Raw genomic sequence first — 17,915 nt, forward strand, 5'->3', positions numbered from 1 at the left:
GAATGAATTCAATTGACATAAGATTTTAATTTGTAAAATTTTGTGAAGATATAGATATTGTGACGGAAGTTATTAACAAAAAACCCATTTTCCGGGAATATGTACTTTTGTATGGGAGGTATATGAAATTGTGGACCGATTCTGGCAATTTTCAGCAGGAGTCAAGATCTTGTGCAGAAACGAATGTTTGCTGACTTTCATGAAATTATCTTCCATAGTGTTCGAGAAAATTAGATCAGAATGTGTAAAAAATGCTTATTTTTTTCGAGGTTGTTTTAAATTTTGATTCATAACTTTTCCCGGTGTGAACGGATTTTGCTCATTTTCAATACCAAACTGCTTAGGACAACAATGAATATTTTCGGTGAATTTGGTTTACTTCCTTTGCTTCGTTTTAACGTGAGCGTGTTTTAGGCAGACAGACGGACAGACGGACATAGCTAAATCGACTCAGAATTTGATAAGGACCCAGAATATATATACTTTGTTGGGTCTCAGATGAATATTTCTTGGTGTTACACACGGAATGACAAAGTTATATATACCCTCTATCACCACTGATGGTGGTGGAGGGTATAAAAACAGCAATTTTGAGGGGAATTTGTATGGGGGCTAGGCGATATCAGGGACCGATTTTCACCAAAATCACTTGGGTTCATCCTTAAACACTGACACTATTCAAAAAGTTCAGCCATTAACTGTAAAAACATTTCTAATAATTTTGGCCAGGTTTTCAGGCCAAATGCCCCTCTGTGAGACGGCAGTTTTAAGCACTAGTTTAAAACTTTTTGACAATTTTGTTAAGAAAATCAAAAAATTTTAAGAAAATCTCCATGTGACTTAGGAAAAATAAGATTGAAACTGATAAATCTTTCGAAAAAGACAAGTTTATTAAAAAGGCATTACTAATTGTTATTTAATGCTTTAATTCTGATAAATAATACAAAATTTCTTACTGAGATTATTAGTTTTTTTTTTATTTAAATATGTATCAAAACAAATTTTAAAATTTCTAAGGAAAAAGTAAATATTACAAAAAGTAATATATTGCTTAAAAATAATACATATAAACTAGGAAAAACATTAAACAGCTGCAAAGGAAAAAGTTTAAGGGAATGTAGTTATTGTTGTAAATCTTAATTTTAAAAAAAATTAAATATAACACAATTAAATAGCCTCAAAAGTAGATGAAAATAAATAAATAACTAATTATATTTAATACCCGACAAATACTTTAACTAATACGTTAAATGCTAATGAATTTTACACCTACAGATTAAATTTTAATAATTATTATTTTTAGCACATTAAGTAAAATTTGAAGAAATGGCACATTGAATCATTAATTAATTAACATTTAAATGATCCATGGATGACACGGTAGTTTCAATAAGTAAATTGTAATCCAATTCATTAAGACTAGCTTTGGCAGTTAAAAGATCCAAAAATGAATCCAATGGTGAGAGTTTTTCAGCAGCAATACCTTAAGTTGTGAAAATATAAAAATAATCAATTTAGTATAGAATTATTAAAATTCATTCTAATTTACATAAAAAATGAAAATGTTGGACCATGAAGATATCACATAACACTCAAATATAACTAAAACATACACAAATTGACAAGACAAGCTAATTTAAAGTTTGAGTATAATTTAATTTCAAACTTTAAATTTAAACACTGCAGTTAGGACATTTTACTTATATCTCTTCTTACCCATTTGCAGTCATTTGTTTTATTTAAGTACTAAATATAACCGGTTGTTCATATTTGAGTATAACGGATACTATGGCAAATCCTAATGAAACTAAAAATGCAACTACCACTACAAGTAGTATTAAATGACATAGTGAAGGTGTTTTTTTAATATCTAAATGAAAATAATTAAAAAATTATGCGTGAAAGGAACAAATGAAATGTGTGATGTAGTGTACTAAGGAACAATTTGTTATAATAAATTTGTATTTGAAATATCAAGTAAAAATTTGATTAGTTTTCTACTTGAGAATGTTTTGGTCTGAGTATTAAAGTCCTCTAGGAAGTTTTTAAGAAGCATGCCGGCAATCCTGGCATCATTCGTATTTTTAATAGATGGAACACTAATCTATCCTCCAAATACTAAGATTTAGAATAACATTGAGCAGTGATTGATCAGACAGAATCTTCTTGGAATTCCATCATAGTAGTCGTGCCAACATATCACATTGGATTAGTGGTTAGTGTTCTAGTCTGTTATACCGGAAGGTTCGATTCACACCAGAGACACTGGTAAAGAAGCGCACAACAGTCCGGATAGAGACTTAGGTTGTTGTAACAGCTAAAAACTATACAATAAATTAGTTGGGGGGGTTCTACATCAATGTCCAGACCTAAAAATTGTTCTACTTCAACTGGATGGATCCATAAATTCATTGGAAAAAGTGAAGTAAGGTTGGCTGAGGAGTTGAATATGTGGTGGGTATCATGGAGACATGCTGGACATTCGTTGTGTACGGCAAGGTCTGTGCGTGACCAGTATGTATTAAGCCTATTGCTACATCCTGATCTTAGTTATAACAGAACTACTCTTGTTTACCGCGGCAGGTTTTCTTCTGTGTCTGCTATGAGCGGTGGAATTGATGGCGCCTCTATGAATGTCGTTCAAAGATGGCATCTACGATGACTGATCTATTGGATCCTGTATATAACTACATATGACATTAATATGACGATTTAGCCAACATGACATTATATTCCTTGACTGGGAGGATGCCGGCTGCCGGCTAGCGCTTTTTGTACTTCGCAATTTGTGCGTATTTACAGTGGCATGAGCTTCAAAAAAACATCTAATTGTTGCGGGAATGATATGACGCCTTGGATGTAGCAGCGAAAGCGCCGAAAGTTCAATCGGATGTGTTCAAATGGCAATCCTAAGTAAGCAAGAACTGTCTTGTCAACAATACATTACGTTGTCTAACCTACAATACCCTGGTCTCCTCATGTAGATTATTCACATTTGTCGTCTTGACTATTTTGTTGCGATTTGAAGTGCATTGTTTTAGGCCGTTTGTTAACTTTGTCATGGGTGTTGCTGAGTATTGATATCCATACTGGGGCTGCATAATTGAGAAAAGTGCTTTGAACATCGCTATTATAGTCTTCGTATCCATGCTTAATACTATTGTGTTGCATTTTACATAAGATTTGTGGATTCCTAAATTGAAAATGAGCCATTATTGCCGCTTACAAAATTCGATTAGCTCTAAGTAGGAATGATCAATGTCGAAATATTGTCACATCTGTAGTTTAAAATAGTTAGACAGACAATTCTTCGATGAATTAAAGAGTTAAAATAGACCTACAGACTTCATATTTCCAAGATATTTCCTAATACAAATTTACTATCACAATGTTGAATGGATATTTCTTATAAATATTTTATGATATTTTCCTATACTAAATAGTTTATGATCTACTTACCACTTCTTATATTTGAACGAACTTGAGTATTAGCATTACAAACACTACCCTTACGTTGCTGCACCGGATTGCCTGACAATATATTGGCAGCATGTTCACGTCCACGTATCATTAAACTTTCCGGATGATGCCAATTCTTTAATAAACGTTGAGCACGCTGTTTGGGCAGAGCAGACAGCAGTGAGAGTTTCTTTTCAATACCTTCTTTGGAGTCATCGATATCTGTTTAAAGTATTAGAAATTAACACATTATTAAAGGTGATTTAAATACTTGGAATAGTTGGTGACTGATACAGTTAATAACCTACCATTAATTATAGTTTTCATGACATCAACTTGCAATTCAAAAACATGATTTTGAACATATTGTAAAAACATATCGAATGATAGAGCACGATAACCCAAATAGGTGAAGAATGAAGCAAAACCTTGAGGCAAGGGAAATGCTATAGAATCTACCGCTAAGCAATAACGTTCCAATATAAGAAATAGCGAATACTGTTGGCCGTTACTCATTTGATCACTAAAATGTTAAAATAAATTTAAACAACATTTCATTTAAAGATATCTCTTTTTACTTACATCAATTGAAAGCCTCTAGCCGTTTCGTGGCGAGCATCTAAACCAGCTGCCCTACAAACTAGAGAGCAGAGAGAACGTGAAAGATCCAACTGTGAGGTAACATACTGAGAGGCCACAGCATGAACATGAGCCGGAGCTTGAGAACGCTCAAAGAAAGTTTCTTTTAACCAACGAAAACCAGTATTGGGTTTAGAGGAGTTTTTAACCAAATGCACACTTAATTCACGCAGAGTCTGAAAACCAACATGTTTTTTAGAAACAAAAGTATATTTTTTAAAAAAGTTCTACTTACCACTGACATAACATGCTCTTGCTTGGTAGCCGTACATGATTCCATTTCAATAAAAGGCATTACTTCATTGCAAATACGACGACTAGCCGAGGAAAAATCATTTAAATTATTACCAGCAGTACTGGGTGTTTGTGGTGTAGTGCAACGTGAAAGAGCTTCCGGCTGATAGCAGGCCAAAGAGAACATTAGTTTTTCACTAACTTGTTCTACGGTAAAACGTCGAGTAGCACAATTTGTATTCTCTTTTTGTCCAGCTTCATTTAAATGCTCCCACAAACGTGTCCAAATATCAGCTTTGTAAGGCGATAGCCTTTGTTGTGGAGATAACAACATCATGCTGGTATTGTATAAGCTTTCATGCGATATACCCACACTTATATCGGCTACACGAGCTTGTATAGGTTTCGTGGCATCTGCGGTAGTGAGTGGAAGAAATTTGCACATGGTAAGGGCCTCAGTAGGTAGACCACGTAAAGCCGCTGCATAACTACCGGCAACTAGAGACTCTTTTAACAAGGCCACTGTATCCAACGATAGAGGGCGTTCCATTATAATACTTAATAGTTCCGATAAAACATCTAATTGATCATTGGATGAATGCACCAAAAAATGATGTATAATACTGAGACGATTATCTACCGAAGTATCATTGCGAAAAGCTTCAATTAAATGCGAACGTGGTACCGACAGGGATACCAAATCCAAAGTGGCGGTATCATAAGCCAATGAACCCCATTTGCGGCAGGGTACAAGTTGGGTTAGAGGATTACGATTATGAGCCGGACATACTATATGGCAACAGGGTTCATGAGTCAAGCCTACATCCAAAAGATGTACAAATAGATCCGGTTGAAAAACTAACAAATTGTGAGCACCATGTAAAGCGAAAGTAGGCTTAAGTAGACGAGCCTTTTCCCAGGGCACCCCAGGCATAACACAATGCACTACACAACCATGATGTAGCAATGTCACCGAATAAGCAAAATGTACATCAACTTTACGAGCATTAGTGGCTGAAGAAGCTGATGAACCAGCAGTAGAACTACCCGCCGAAGGAGTTTCACTTTCATCCACGTTCTTTGGCTGTATGGGTTGATACAAATAATAATGACACACAAACAACATGCCACTAGGTTCAGCTAATATTATAAGATTTAAAGAAGTATCGTGTACTCTTAGTGGCATAACATCATCCTCATAGGTAGGATCATCATCATTAAAAGATCCTGTAGGAAGCTTGGGTAGATTTAAAGGAATATTAAGCTGAAACAAAAGGTTTATTTTAAAATCTTGATTATTTTTGAATTCCCCAAATATGTACTTACCACAGTTTCAGTGGGTAATTTATCATTAAATTGAAATGCCGACAAAGTGGGACTCATAACATTTTCGGTAATCTCATTTTCATTGTCAGGATCTAGTAGACTAATACTTTTTGCTTTTGGTTTCATGTGTATATAATACAGAGCTTGATTGTCACTATCCCACTGGGCCCAAGTGAAACTTTTTGCTAAACATTCTGATACCAAAATGGAGGTATCCAAATACCAGGTATCTTCTTGTGTAAAATCTAAATTTAATGCTGTGGGATCCTTGGATTTTATGGTGCAAGTAAATTGTAGAATATCTGTAAAGAAATAAATTTTACATTTGTATCAATCATTCAGTTCTAGTAAAAAATTGACATACTTTGTCCATGTGTCATCACCAATAGCTTATCCTGCCACACTTTATCAAAACGATTTTCGGAGCGCCATAAAAATTGTGTCATTACTTGACGACGACTCGGTTGTTTAAGTAAAAATGTATCTATAGCATTATCACCTCCACGTATTTCCACTATATAAGGGAAATAATGTAATACTGATGGTTTAGCCTCCCCAGTTTCATTATCCTCAGACCAGGGCTTTTTGGCTACATATGTTAGCAAACTCAAAGAACTATTGACAGTGGCTTGCACCACATCCACTTGCTCCTTGAGGCGATGTAGAATTCTTAATGTTTTCTTAACAGCATTAAAATGACCTATACAAGATTCCCGCACATTAGTCTCCAAGTGTTCAAACTGCCAAGAGGCTAACATGGAGCCATCTTGTTCTTGGCCTAATACACGCCATTCAATGGCTTTGTCTGTGAAAGAAGATAAAATTTGTTTACATTAGTTTAGTTTTGATGAAATTGTGGATTTTACAAACTTACCCGTATAACCCTGACTGGCTAATAAGCCACAAAAGTTAGCTGCCAAATTTTCTTGTCGTAACATGTTTAGTAGTTTTATAATTTTAATATTTTATAGATTTTTTATAAATTTTAGCATTTTGATGCAGACAGAAATTTTTATTTTACACAAAATCAATAATTTTACATTGTCACAGAGCCCAGCGCCAACAAACATAAACGGCGGCGGCGGCGGCTTAAAATCGACACTAAGCCGGCTAAATTTTCAGCTGTGTTTTTACAATTCACAATTACTTAAATGTTGACACTTGTTCACAGTCAGCTGTTAAGGTAACCATGCTTAAAGTTTATTAATAAATAAATATTAGGGCGCAGGGGATTATTAAAATTTTCCACAAACATAAAATGCTATATTTATAACTTTATTTTTTCTTCTCATAGTAAACCAATTTGATTAATTTTTAAATAAACAAAAAATTTTAAAGTTTATTTTATAAAAGTAAAAAAATTAGTATGAACATAAGAAATTTGTATTAAAAATTTATAGTTTATTTTTAAAGTTTATTTAATTTCGTAAAATATATCTAATTATTGGACTTGCTCAATATAAATTCATGGAATCTGTCTATCATTTCCTGATTGTCTTTGAAGCCTACAATTTCTTTAGCTGCATCTTTAGTCAACCATTTTAGTTCAGTATGTTCCTCAGATAATATGGCCTCCTGTGAGGGATTTTTCAATTCGGCTAGCCAATATATTACAACTTTAGGTTTACCTTTAACCTCGTAGTTGAGGGAAATTGGGTTGTCTTTATATATGATCAAATCATTCTCTGTATATCTGGAAAAACATTTAAGTTAAAATTAGTTAAAAATTTGTTCGTAATTATTAGAAATCATTTGCATTTCACTTATCGCTGATCAAATCGAAAGTTGCTTAAGATACTTAAGCCAAGAATCCTTTGGTTTTGATAACGTTGTCTTACTAGTTTTGCGAGTAAACGTTTTATGTATATTATAACAACTTAATAGCAAAACTGCCAACACTCACCCGGCTTCTTCCCTAGTCTCACGAGCAGCAGTAGTATAATCATCTTCACCTGGGTCAACATGACCTTTCGGTGAACTCCAATGATGATCACCGTAGGATGCTTTTAATAGTAAGTATTCTATTTCATCACGTAAACGACGAAATATAACAAATCCAGCAGCTCTTTTAACCATTTTAGATTTAAATAAACAAATTAACTCCAATATTAAGAAAAAAACCAAATCCAATTATAAACAACAGCTGACAACATTTATTAAAAACAAGAATAAATAACAGCTGTTTGGCTATTGTGAATTGTATATATTAGAGATGACACTTTTAAGGAAACGAAAAGAAAAGTAAAAAATAAAACCAAGAAAAAAACACGAATTTTTCAATCAAAACAAACATAATTATGATAAATAAATAAATTACTAATCCAAGATTGTGATAAGAATTCTAGCTTATTTTGTTAAAAAATAGCACAAACCATAGAAATGAGTAATTAAGAAAAAACTCATCTTAAGCACAAGACATAATGTAGTTTAGTGTATTTGAAACCCACCTAGAAATTTTGTGTACAAAAATGTTAAATCTCAGTCTTAATAAATGGAAAAAGTTATTAATTTTAATCATACTAATTGCCTTGTTTGTGCTTATACTGGGACAATTATGGCAAGATCATGATGAAAAGAAATTACAAGTTAAGGGAAGAGCAGATGGTGTTCCCTTAGTAATATGGTGGACACCTTTGATGAGCGGCTATACGGAAACACGAATGTGTGACAAATACATTTGTAAATTTACAGCGCTAAGAGATGAAGCGGACAAAGCTAAGGTATGTTAGTGGGAACTACATTCTTTAAAAAACTTATAAACTTTTTTCAATTTTAAGGCCTTTCTTTACTATGGTTCCGATATAAAGATTGATGATTTTCCCTTACCACGTCAGTCTCATCAATTGTGGGGTTTAATGCACGAAGAATCTCCACGTAATGTGGCATTTATGCCATACAATGATTGGCTGCAACACTTTAATCTTACCTCCACCTTTAGCCGTCACAGTGATTTACCCATGACCACTTATTATTTGCCACATTCCGATAATTTAACTACACCCACCTTTACTATTCCTATTGGAGAGAAATCTAGACATAAAAACCAAGCACTTGTTTTATTTATGCAATCCGATTGTGACACTATGTCCGGGCGTGATGATTATGTTAAGGAATTGATGAACTACATCAGTGTGGATTCGTATGGAGCCTGTTTAAATAATAAGGAATTACCAGAAAGGTAGAGTGAGTTCTTTTTTAGATTTTGTAAAAATTAAGAACATTTCATTCTCTTTCAGTTTACAAAAGATACAACAAGATTATCTTAATCATTTGTATGCTCCGGAACTTTTAAAATTCATGGCTCGTTATAAGTTTATCATTGCGTATGAGAATGGTGTTTGTGAGGATTATATTACTGAGAAGTTTTGGCGTCCTCTCATTGCCGGTTCCATACCCATTTACTTTGGTTCTCCTAGCATTAAAGTAAGTACATATTAATTACTAAACTTTAATATATTCATTCAATTTATCAAATTTTTTAGGATTGGTCACCAAATGAAAAATCATTTATTGACATTTCAAACTTTAGCAGTCCCGAAGCATTAGCTACCTATTTAAAGGAATTGGATGCAAATGATAGAGCTTATAATTCCTATTTAAATCATAAATATAATATGCTCCAACCGATAACCAATAAGCGACTCTTAAATGAACTTGGACGTCGTAAATCTGCCATGTACACAGACAATCAATTTCAAAGTTTTGAATGTGCCGTTTGTTCCTATCTGCATGAACATGATGACACTACACAAAAACACTTTGCCAATGAACAGCACTATCAGTGTCCCCATGAACCTGTATATCCACCCATGTCGAATAAGGCCTCAAATTATGATGATTGGCATTCGGTGATGTCGATTGGTAAATGTAAAGCTGCTCTATTGGATAAGCTATTTAAACGTAACAAAAATTATACCAAAGACGAATTTATGGATTTATTGACTAAGGAAGTAACATTGGGCAAATGTTAAATATATATTATATAAATGTCTGTAGTATTTATGTGTAAAGGAAATGGTGTTTTAATTGGGTGGGTGATGGTTTGAAATGGAAAGTCGAATAGTCGACATTTCTTCATTAAAAAGTCGAAAAACCGACTTTTCAATTTTTTAGTCTGTGATACCCTGATTCTACAAGACAACTGACAGTCAGCTGATTAGGCACATGTCACCAGAGACTTGCGCCGATTCGGCTTAAGCCGACTAAGCCTAGCCGCCGAACAAAATGTCAAAGCCGCCGCCGCCGAAAATTTTTCAGCTTAATACGGCTTGAAAATTTCGCCATATTTTGTACAATTTACAGAACACTTTCGCTAAATTTATGGAATTTTGCAATATAAAATTAATTTGTTTTTATTTGAGCAAGTTTTCTTTTATCTAATAATAAGCCGCTCATTGAAATTTGGCCGGTGTAGAACTTTGCTCAACGTTCGATGTATATGCTTCGCCTCAGATATTTTCGTGTTTTACGCGCCTAATTCGAGTCGCTGCTTTTACTTCAAACCAGCTTCGTTGACGTCAACGGAGCTACACCTTTTTACACTGCTGGTATGTCATACCGTAATAAAGGGTATCGAACATGTGTATTTTAAATGGGAAGTGCAGTTGATGTCAATTCTGCCGACTGCGAAAAGAAATTCTGCTAGAATTTTTCGCGCCAAACTGTTTTTATTTGCAAAAAAAATCTGTTGTTGTGTGTGTGCAAAAATCTAAAATGACAGAAATGATATTCTTTAAATAATTTTACTAACAATTGAAATTAATAAGATTGTATGCTATACTACTATACCGAGGGTCTTTGTGCAAAGAAACAGCAAGTGTTGAGTTATTTAGTTAAATGGTTAATAACTATGATGAAAATGTTTTTTAAGGCGGGGTTTGTTTTCGTTTAATACCCAAAAGTGTTTATTAAAATCTACCGGAAAGATTTGGCATATTTGTGAGATCTAGAAGATTAAAAAACGTAAGTAATGGTGTTAATTAATTAATTGTCTATAAAGAACGTCTTTCTTTTCAAGAAAGAGGAGGCATCGTGATGCTCTCCTGGAAGAATGCCCACAAGAGAGTGGCAATTGTATACCTCCCTAGTCACCTAGGCGGGTGGTGGTCGGTCGGCTAGTGGTGACATGGTATATTATCACCTAGAGGCAATGGACACAAGCTGATTGCCGTATTCAGGGGGTATCCAGAGCGCGATGTCTGTCTGATGTGCCTTTCAGTGAAGCTCTTGTTGTCTCCAAACACTATGGTGGCCGAATATTTACAAGAAACAATTGTTAAGCCGCCTTTTATACAAATTTATAGCTTTGTAGAGAATGTCTTCACGGACTTATAGGATATAACCTGGCTAGGTATGTAGATGTTGTTTGGGCAAAATATTGGTACTAACCATTGTGGGCTTTATGTCGACTTTAGATCCCTTATAATTGTCACACTACACCCAATCAGCATTCTTGCTGGAATTAAAGTTTAAAACAAGTTTAATTCCAGTCAAACATTCCAATTTCAAGTGTTGAAATACACTTTCATTACAGTTTAATTCAATAGCATTCTCCAGTGAAAAGGAAACTTGAATTGAAGTCGAACATTACAATGTTTTTACAATATAATTCAATGCACGAAATCTATATACATACGTACAGTGAATCAACAAAGTTTTTTGCCTACATTTTTTTTAAGAGAATTTTATTTTTTGTTCATAAATAAAATTCGAAAAAACAGGTAAAAAGCATGATACAACCATAGAAAGGTAGAATCAGTAGGGAGAGTTGTCAATTCTCTGCCTTGTTAAGTCAAACAAAAAAGAACTATAAAGAGAAAAACTTAAAAATCTTCAAATGAAAACCACGAAAAATACCATGAAATGATTCTTGAATGGCACACGCAAACAGCATTCCACACTTCTGTATCCTGTTTTTAATTTTTATTGGTTTTACAATCTTTTTGATTCAAATTATTCAATTTTATTTTCTTAACAAAAATTTTTCAATAATTTTTATTTGATGTTTTTTTTATATTTTTTAATTTTCTTTTTTGTGACAATTCAAGGCATGTAAAATTGAGAACGTACTTTTCTACTGATTCTACCTTATTATTGTTTTATTATGGGTAAAAAGTAGATTTATGTTTTCCAATTAAAAATAGAATTTGTGTAAAATGGGAAAACCATGAAAAATATTAAAATACTAATTTTGGTGCATTTGTTGTTGCATTTTATTATTTTTCATTAGAATTTGCAGGTCAATAAAGTATTTTGCATTTAGAGTTAATTTCGTTGGGTTTTTCAAATTATTTTTTAATTACTTTTTGGAATTTTCTGTTTTATTGTTAAAAGAACGCGTGTTAAGTATTTTTCAATTGCAATTTGCAAAAATCATATCCTCATTGTGTGAAACTGTGATGTTATTTGCCTTAAAAATGTTTAAAGGAAAATGATGCAATTTCAATATAAAAAAATAGTTTATATTTCTAGAACAAGTGTAAATCAATGAAATATAATTATGAGATGTTTAATCAATAACATAAAAATAAAATAGATATAAAATAGAGTAATTGATGAAATGATCCAAAGAATTATTAGAAAAAACGCACTGAATGGTCTTTCAAAATCTTTAACTGCCAAAGGGAGGCGACTTGTATCCAAGGAAAACCATTGGACTCCTGATTTATCTTTTCCAAAATCCATATACGAACTAGGAGGAACACTATGTTTAAATTTTAGACCTCTAAACAGACCGTAGGTTGCTTGGAATCAATGTAAAGTGAACTGTCGTGTAGTACAGGAAAATACCTAATTTAGATATTTTAAAATAGAGGTGGTTATCATCACCTAAGGTCAACAAAAGTAATATTTTTCAGCTAATACATACACTTATATATATTTAGAACCCAAATCAAGAATAACTCTCCAGATCCAAATTCGACTACTGTATATTATTCATAAAATAAAGCATTTAAAATATGAGGTTGAAAATCAAGATTTTAGCATGTAATAGTTCTATAGTGGTATATGGTGATGTCCCCATACTAAGAGTGGCTAGGATGGTACTTAGTGTTAGATTTATTGAATAAGAATCAATATTCTACAATTCTAAATAAAAGTTACACAGTACTCCCCAAATAGATGGGGTTTCCGTAATGTAGTTTATGTTTATCAATACAAAATGACCAAAAACCCAGATTATTTTTGTTATAATATATAGATTTATATAACACTAAACATTTCTTATAGGTCCAAATCCATTGATTATCTAATATATCATGTATCCAATTCAAAATTACTTATTATTTTCGAAATTTAATCAAAGAAACGATAGATTTCATGTTAAGTCAAATATTTATAAATTCTTATAGATATATAGGATAATAAATCGGTTAAGAAATGTCCAAACTTATTCGTTCCACTACTAAAATATCTAAAAAATGTTATTCTAATATATATGAGTAATAAAAATATTAAATTTTATAAAATAATGCAGCAATATTTAAAAAATTAACAAAAAACCTAAAAAGCAAAATACTTTATTGACCTAAAAAATTAACAATACGTTCACATTTTATCAAAAATCTCGCTAATTAATATCACGATATTACTTTTTATGGTAGAAAATTAAAATATAAGATATTCTTTAAAAAATACAACAATATTTTTTGCTAAAAATAATTGTTCAGATAAAGTTTTTTCTTAAAATGTATAAAATTTTACATAGGCAAATTGACTAACTGACTGATTCATCATCATAGAGCATAAACGGTTGAAGCTAAAGAGCTGAAATTTGGGCAGGATGTTAGTCTCCCACCAAATGTATCCAATAATACGGGATTTTTGGAAATTCGAATTTTTGGTTAAAAAAGGGTAAAAATGGGTAAAAACGTAAATTCGGTAACCTCAAATCTCCTAAACAAGAAAAGTTACAAAAACAGTTAAAGCTTATCGTCGTTCATTAAAAAAAAAAGCGGACAGGTGTCCGGTACTTTTTTCAAATTCGGCCCCTTTGGGGAATAAACGGGTAAAAACTCTAATTTGGTACTTCTTTTGTACCCCATGTATTTTTTAAACCAGAGAACATTCAAAAAATATTTTTGAATCCTTCATAACTTGACATAACGGACGTTTAAGGGGTGAAAATTGTACTTTTTTTTTTTGTACTTTTTTATAAAACATTGTTTTTGGTTTATTAACTTATACATATGAATACATAATAACGGGCTTCCAATGCGATGTTGCAACTTTTGGGAACAGAATTTTTATTTCGTTAATGGGTAGAAAAAAAGTGCCAAAAGGGGTAAAAACGGGAAATTTGATTTTATTCAAACACAATGATCCAGTTTAGATAAAATTTTTAGATTTAGAAACACTAAATATGGTAATGAGGTGTTATTTGGAACACCGGTACCAAGTGATATTTTTTGGTACTTTTTCATTCTCCAACTGGTACTTTTTGAGTTTTATATGATATTGAAATCGAAACATGAAATTAATAATTAAGGGACTTTTTGGAACTTTTTCGTTCTACAAAGGTACTTTTTGAGTTTTCTATAAAATTTAACCTAAAAAAATGAAATTAAGCAAGCAGAGTACGGAGTAAATGAGAATCTATAAAATGGGACTTATTGGTACTTTATCGTACTTCGACTGGTACTTTTTTGACTTAGAACTTAGAAACATGTAATTAAGCACTTGAGAATCTATAAAAATGGACTTTTTGGTACTTTTTCGTTCTTCAATTGAATTTTCTATAATATTAAACCTAAAAACATGAAAACATAAGTGAGAACCTATAAAAGGGGACTTTTTGGTTCTTCAAAAGGTACATTTTAAGTTTTTGTATAATAATGAACTTAGAAACGTGAAATTAAGCATGTAGAGCCCGGATTAAGTGAGGTCCTATAAAAGGGGACTTTTTGGTACTTCGTTCTTTGACTGGTACTTTTTGAGCTTGCTACGAAATTTGAACATAGAAACATGAAATTAAGCACTTAGAGCCTGGAGTAAAAGGGGAACTTTATCGTACTTCGACTGGTACTTTTCGCGTTTTCTATAAAATTAAACCTAGAAACATGAAAATAAACATGTAGAGCCCGGAGTAAATTATAATCTATAAAAAGGGACTTTTCGTTCTTCGAATTTTTTATAATATTGAACCTAGAAACATGAAATTAAGAATGTACAGCCCGGATTAAGTGATAACATATAAAAGGGAACTTTTGGTACTTTTTCGTTCTTCGACTGGTACTTTTTGAATTTTTCATAATATTGAACCTAGAAACATGAAATTAGGAATGTACAGCCCGGATTAAGTGATAACATATAGAAGGGGACTTTTTGTACTTTTTCGTTCTTCAAAAGGTACTTTTTGAATTTTCTTTAATATTGAACCTATAGACATGGAGTAAGTGAGAACATATAAAACGGGACTTTTTGGTACTTTTTCATTCTTCAACTGGTACTATTTGAATTTTCTATTATAATGAACCTAAAAACATAAAACTAAGCAATCAGGGACTTGAGTGAATGAAAATTTAAACTGGAGTATTTCTGGTACTTTTTCGTTCTTTCACTGGCACTTTTTGAATTTTCTAAATATTTTCTATAATATTGAACTTAGAAACATGAAATTAAATAAAAGAGGTCTTTTGGTACTTTTTCGTACTTTATGACGATCGAAGCATAATTCACCCTAAACCCATATGAAATCTTCTTCAGAAAATGACTGAACGCACATAAATGGCTTTCATATGTCGATGTCGACGAAAAAAACACTTTTAGGAACCGAAACATACATTTATGAAAAATAAAATTATGAGGATCGGTCCGCCGTCGTTAATATTTGTCGGCGCAGGGCTCTGCATGTCACCGTTGTTTTTTTGTTTTGGCAGCTAGACTAGCTGCTGCACATACATTCCTCATATTTTAATAGTTTACGAAAAATTACATAAAACGATAATTTTTAAATAAAAAAGTCATGTTAAATATTTTTGCCAAAACTTTGTGGAGATGTCAGCCCTTAAAACAAACATGCCGAATATTAGCGGCCCAAAATTACGCATCATTTACGGTAAAAGATATTCTTTATGAAACATCGGATGAAGCCGGTACTCTTATAACACGTTTTGCCAAACATGTTGCCCAGGAACGTCAAAAGATTTGTGAACAAGTTCCCAGCGATGTGAAATATTCCGATTATTTTCCAGTAAGTGATATGAGGTATTTTGAAAAGGAACTAAGAAAAACACCCAAGGAACAATTAGCGGCTGTCATCATTTATGCTTTTACCTATCGTTCCAATGCTGATCCGAACAAATTCGCCACCATACTTAATTTACTGGACAGTCATGCTTTGCATCATGTTGAAGACATGAGTGCTGATACCATATTGAGAACATTGTATGCATTTTTGTTTCTCATGCCGAATTGGATGACACGTTTGGATTTCTATGGTCGCGCTATGCAACGTTTGTATGAAGAGTTCGAAAAGGATACCAAGAAATCCAAGGAACAGTTTGTTCAATTGTGTTTCTACATGGGTCTAAGTAAGAAACAAACAAAATACAATGTTAATAAGTTGTTAAAATCTCTCATGGAGTCTCATCTAAGTGATTTTATGAAGGAAATGAGTACCGTAGATTTGGCCTTGGTTAGTAATGCTGCCTATAAGACCTCCAACGTAATAAAATGTGACGAGTTCAATCAGCGTTTATTAAAAGAAGTGCTGGACATTTCAAACACCTCGAATGGCAATGATGCTTTACTAGTTAGTTTCATTAAATCCATGCGTCTACAACGTCTGCGTTCACCCATAGTGTGTGAATATATTGCTAATATTTGTCAGGATACACAGAAATTGCAACAATTACAAGCCAGGGGTCAAGTACATCTATTTGCTTATCTGGCTGAAAATCTATGGGACAGTAAGGAATGCACTCAACCTCTAATAGAAACAATTACCGAACAAATTACACTTTCTCGCAGAAAAACTGCAGGCTATAGCGCTACAATTAGAGGCAAAGATATTGCTACATTTTTATGGTCTTGTGCCCAATTGAATTGCAGTTTGTCTTCTATACAATTTAGAACTATAGAAAACAGCCTTCTAGATAAACTTAACACCAAGGAATTTAATTATTTCACTGACCAATTAGTAGAATGTTGTTTGTGTCTCTGGACTTTGGGCTACAAAACGAAAGAACTTTTACAGGCGGCTGTACAATTGAAATCCGAATCTAACATTAAACGTCAACAACCAAAAGTAGAAAGTCGTCTTACCGTTCTATTGTCGGCGGCTCAAATAGAAGAACCAGACTGGTGTGCAACTGTGATCAAAGGCTTTGAAGCGTTTAATGTTAAAGCTAAAGTTCCCTCATATCTTTTAAACAACCAAGATATACCTTATCAAGAGATTATAGGGCAGCTATTAAAAGAGGAAAGTGTAACATCGGCCAATCTGTCGTGTCCCATCAATGGTATTAATATACCCGGTATTCATGTGAAATTAGCTGCACCCTCCCATCAGCAAGTATTTCTAGAGTTTATGACTCCAACACAAACCTTACATTTTTCTAAGGAACCTGTAGCTATTCTAAGATTAAAATTACGCCTTTTGGAATCTTTGGGTCATAAAGTTAAATTGGTAAGTTTGTATATTAGATGTCACTTTATATTATTTTCTTAATCTGTTTTTAATTTCTGTTTTAGCTCTCTTCGTCAAGTGCTCTTGATCCTGAATCGTTAAAGAATGCTTTAATGGAGTGCTCTGAATCTGATGGAGATCTTAAGCAACCTTCAAAGAGTAGTATTAAGGCCTAAATTTAAATAGCTATTAGTATTTCGAAATTTTGTTTTTATGTTATATTTTGTATTGAGTACCTGGTAAAATAAACTTAATATAACGATCTTATATTTTTAACATCCTACAAGTATTTTGTTTTTTTTTTATTATCTTTTATTTATATTGAAATTATTAACTTCAAACTTCGAAATTAACGTTAAATATTCTATAACGAATATCTTAATACTTAACAAGAAAAATCACAATTAACTCGGCCCAATTGTATATCCACTATCAAAAAATTCTTTAGAGTTTAGCTTATGAGTCATGACCCAAAACCTCACTAAATGTTTTATAACGAAAATCACATTGATGTTCATCCTAGATTTAGATTAGAGAGAGACCTAAGCGGCCTATGGGTTCACCATAACAGGTTTAATTCACGTATGAAAATAACAGGTTTGATTGGTGAAAGGTTTAATATATCCTT

General features: G+C 32.7%; 4 protein-coding genes across 5 annotated transcripts; 2 read left to right on the forward strand and 2 right to left on the reverse strand.

The window, feature by feature from the left end:
- Positions 1–964: 964 nt before the first annotated feature.
- Positions 965–6,738, reverse strand: LOC119600802 (protein pigeon). Of its 2 annotated transcripts, XM_037951355.1 has the most exons (9): positions 6,533–6,738; positions 6,023–6,463; positions 5,659–5,960; positions 4,334–5,596; positions 4,042–4,274; positions 3,768–3,982; positions 3,460–3,681; positions 1,717–1,870; positions 985–1,483 (listed from the first exon to the last, which is right to left on the reverse strand). In XM_037951355.1, the coding sequence occupies exons 1-8, from the start codon at positions 6,594–6,596 to the stop codon at positions 1,740–1,742; spliced, it is 2,871 nt and encodes a 956-aa protein (XP_037807283.1). In that variant the 5' UTR covers positions 6,597–6,738; the 3' UTR covers positions 985–1,483; positions 1,717–1,739. The 2 variants fall into 2 exon arrangements, with proteins under 2 accessions (XP_037807282.1, XP_037807283.1); XM_037951354.1 differs by lacking the exon at positions 1,717–1,870 and having other exon boundaries at positions 965–1,483; positions 6,533–6,734.
- A 300-nt stretch (positions 6,739–7,038) lies between these two features.
- On the reverse strand, positions 7,039–7,854 carry LOC119600804 (bis(5'-nucleosyl)-tetraphosphatase [asymmetrical]). Its single transcript, XM_037951358.1, has 2 exons — positions 7,562–7,854; positions 7,039–7,351 (listed from the first exon to the last, which is right to left on the reverse strand). Exons 1-2 carry the CDS (start codon positions 7,732–7,734, stop codon positions 7,096–7,098), a joined length of 429 nt encoding a protein of 142 aa, XP_037807286.1. The 5' UTR covers positions 7,735–7,854; the 3' UTR covers positions 7,039–7,095.
- Positions 7,855–7,898: 44 nt separating this feature from the next.
- LOC119600803 (alpha-(1,3)-fucosyltransferase B) lies at positions 7,899–9,673 on the forward strand. Its single transcript, XM_037951356.1, has 4 exons — positions 7,899–8,378; positions 8,436–8,836; positions 8,895–9,081; positions 9,141–9,673. The coding sequence occupies exons 1-4, from the start codon at positions 8,127–8,129 to the stop codon at positions 9,627–9,629; spliced, it is 1,329 nt and encodes a 442-aa protein (XP_037807284.1). The 5' UTR covers positions 7,899–8,126; the 3' UTR covers positions 9,630–9,673.
- A 5,810-nt stretch (positions 9,674–15,483) lies between these two features.
- LOC119600805 lies at positions 15,484–17,570 on the forward strand. The gene is made up of 2 exons (XM_037951359.1): positions 15,484–17,287; positions 17,353–17,570. The coding sequence occupies exons 1-2, from the start codon at positions 15,623–15,625 to the stop codon at positions 17,461–17,463; spliced, it is 1,776 nt and encodes a 591-aa protein (XP_037807287.1). The 5' UTR covers positions 15,484–15,622; the 3' UTR covers positions 17,464–17,570.
- Positions 17,571–17,915: the final 345 nt, after the last annotated feature.

The sequence above is a fragment of the Lucilia sericata genome, unplaced genomic scaffold (assembly GCF_015586225.1).
Source record: "Lucilia sericata isolate MDLA Ls3-8-SP2 unplaced genomic scaffold, ASM1558622v1 Contig000122F_arrow, whole genome shotgun sequence".
Lineage (NCBI taxonomy): Eukaryota > Metazoa > Arthropoda > Insecta > Diptera > Calliphoridae > Lucilia > Lucilia sericata.

Excerpts from the sequence above, each read along its gene's own strand:
- LOC119600802 (XM_037951354.1), bottom strand. The coding sequence starts at position 6,596 with ATGTTACGACAAGAAAATTTGGCAGCTAACTTTTGTGGCTTATTAGCC. Across the intron at positions 6,464-6,532 it reads AGCCAGTCAGGGTTATACGG|ACAAAGCCATTGAATGGCGT; the intron begins GTAAGTTTGTAA and ends CTTCTTTCACAG. Across the intron at positions 3,983-4,041 it reads GCTAGAGGCTTTCAATTGAT|TGATCAAATGAGTAACGGCC; the intron begins GTAAGTAAAAAG and ends TTAACATTTTAG.
- LOC119600804 (XM_037951358.1), bottom strand. The coding sequence starts at position 7,734 with ATGGTTAAAAGAGCTGCTGGATTTGTTATATTTCGTCGTTTACGTGAT. Across the intron at positions 7,352-7,561 it reads GAGACTAGGGAAGAAGCCGG|ATATACAGAGAATGATTTGA; the intron begins GTGAGTGTTGGC and ends ATGTTTTTCCAG.
- LOC119600803 (XM_037951356.1), top strand. The coding sequence starts at position 8,127 with ATGTTAAATCTCAGTCTTAATAAATGGAAAAAGTTATTAATTTTAATC. Across the intron at positions 8,379-8,435 it reads ATGAAGCGGACAAAGCTAAG|GCCTTTCTTTACTATGGTTC; the intron begins GTATGTTAGTGG and ends TTCAATTTTAAG. Across the intron at positions 9,082-9,140 it reads TTGGTTCTCCTAGCATTAAA|GATTGGTCACCAAATGAAAA; the intron begins GTAAGTACATAT and ends CAAATTTTTTAG.
- LOC119600805 (XM_037951359.1), top strand. The coding sequence starts at position 15,623 with ATGTTAAATATTTTTGCCAAAACTTTGTGGAGATGTCAGCCCTTAAAA. Across the intron at positions 17,288-17,352 it reads TGGGTCATAAAGTTAAATTG|CTCTCTTCGTCAAGTGCTCT; the intron begins GTAAGTTTGTAT and ends TTTCTGTTTTAG.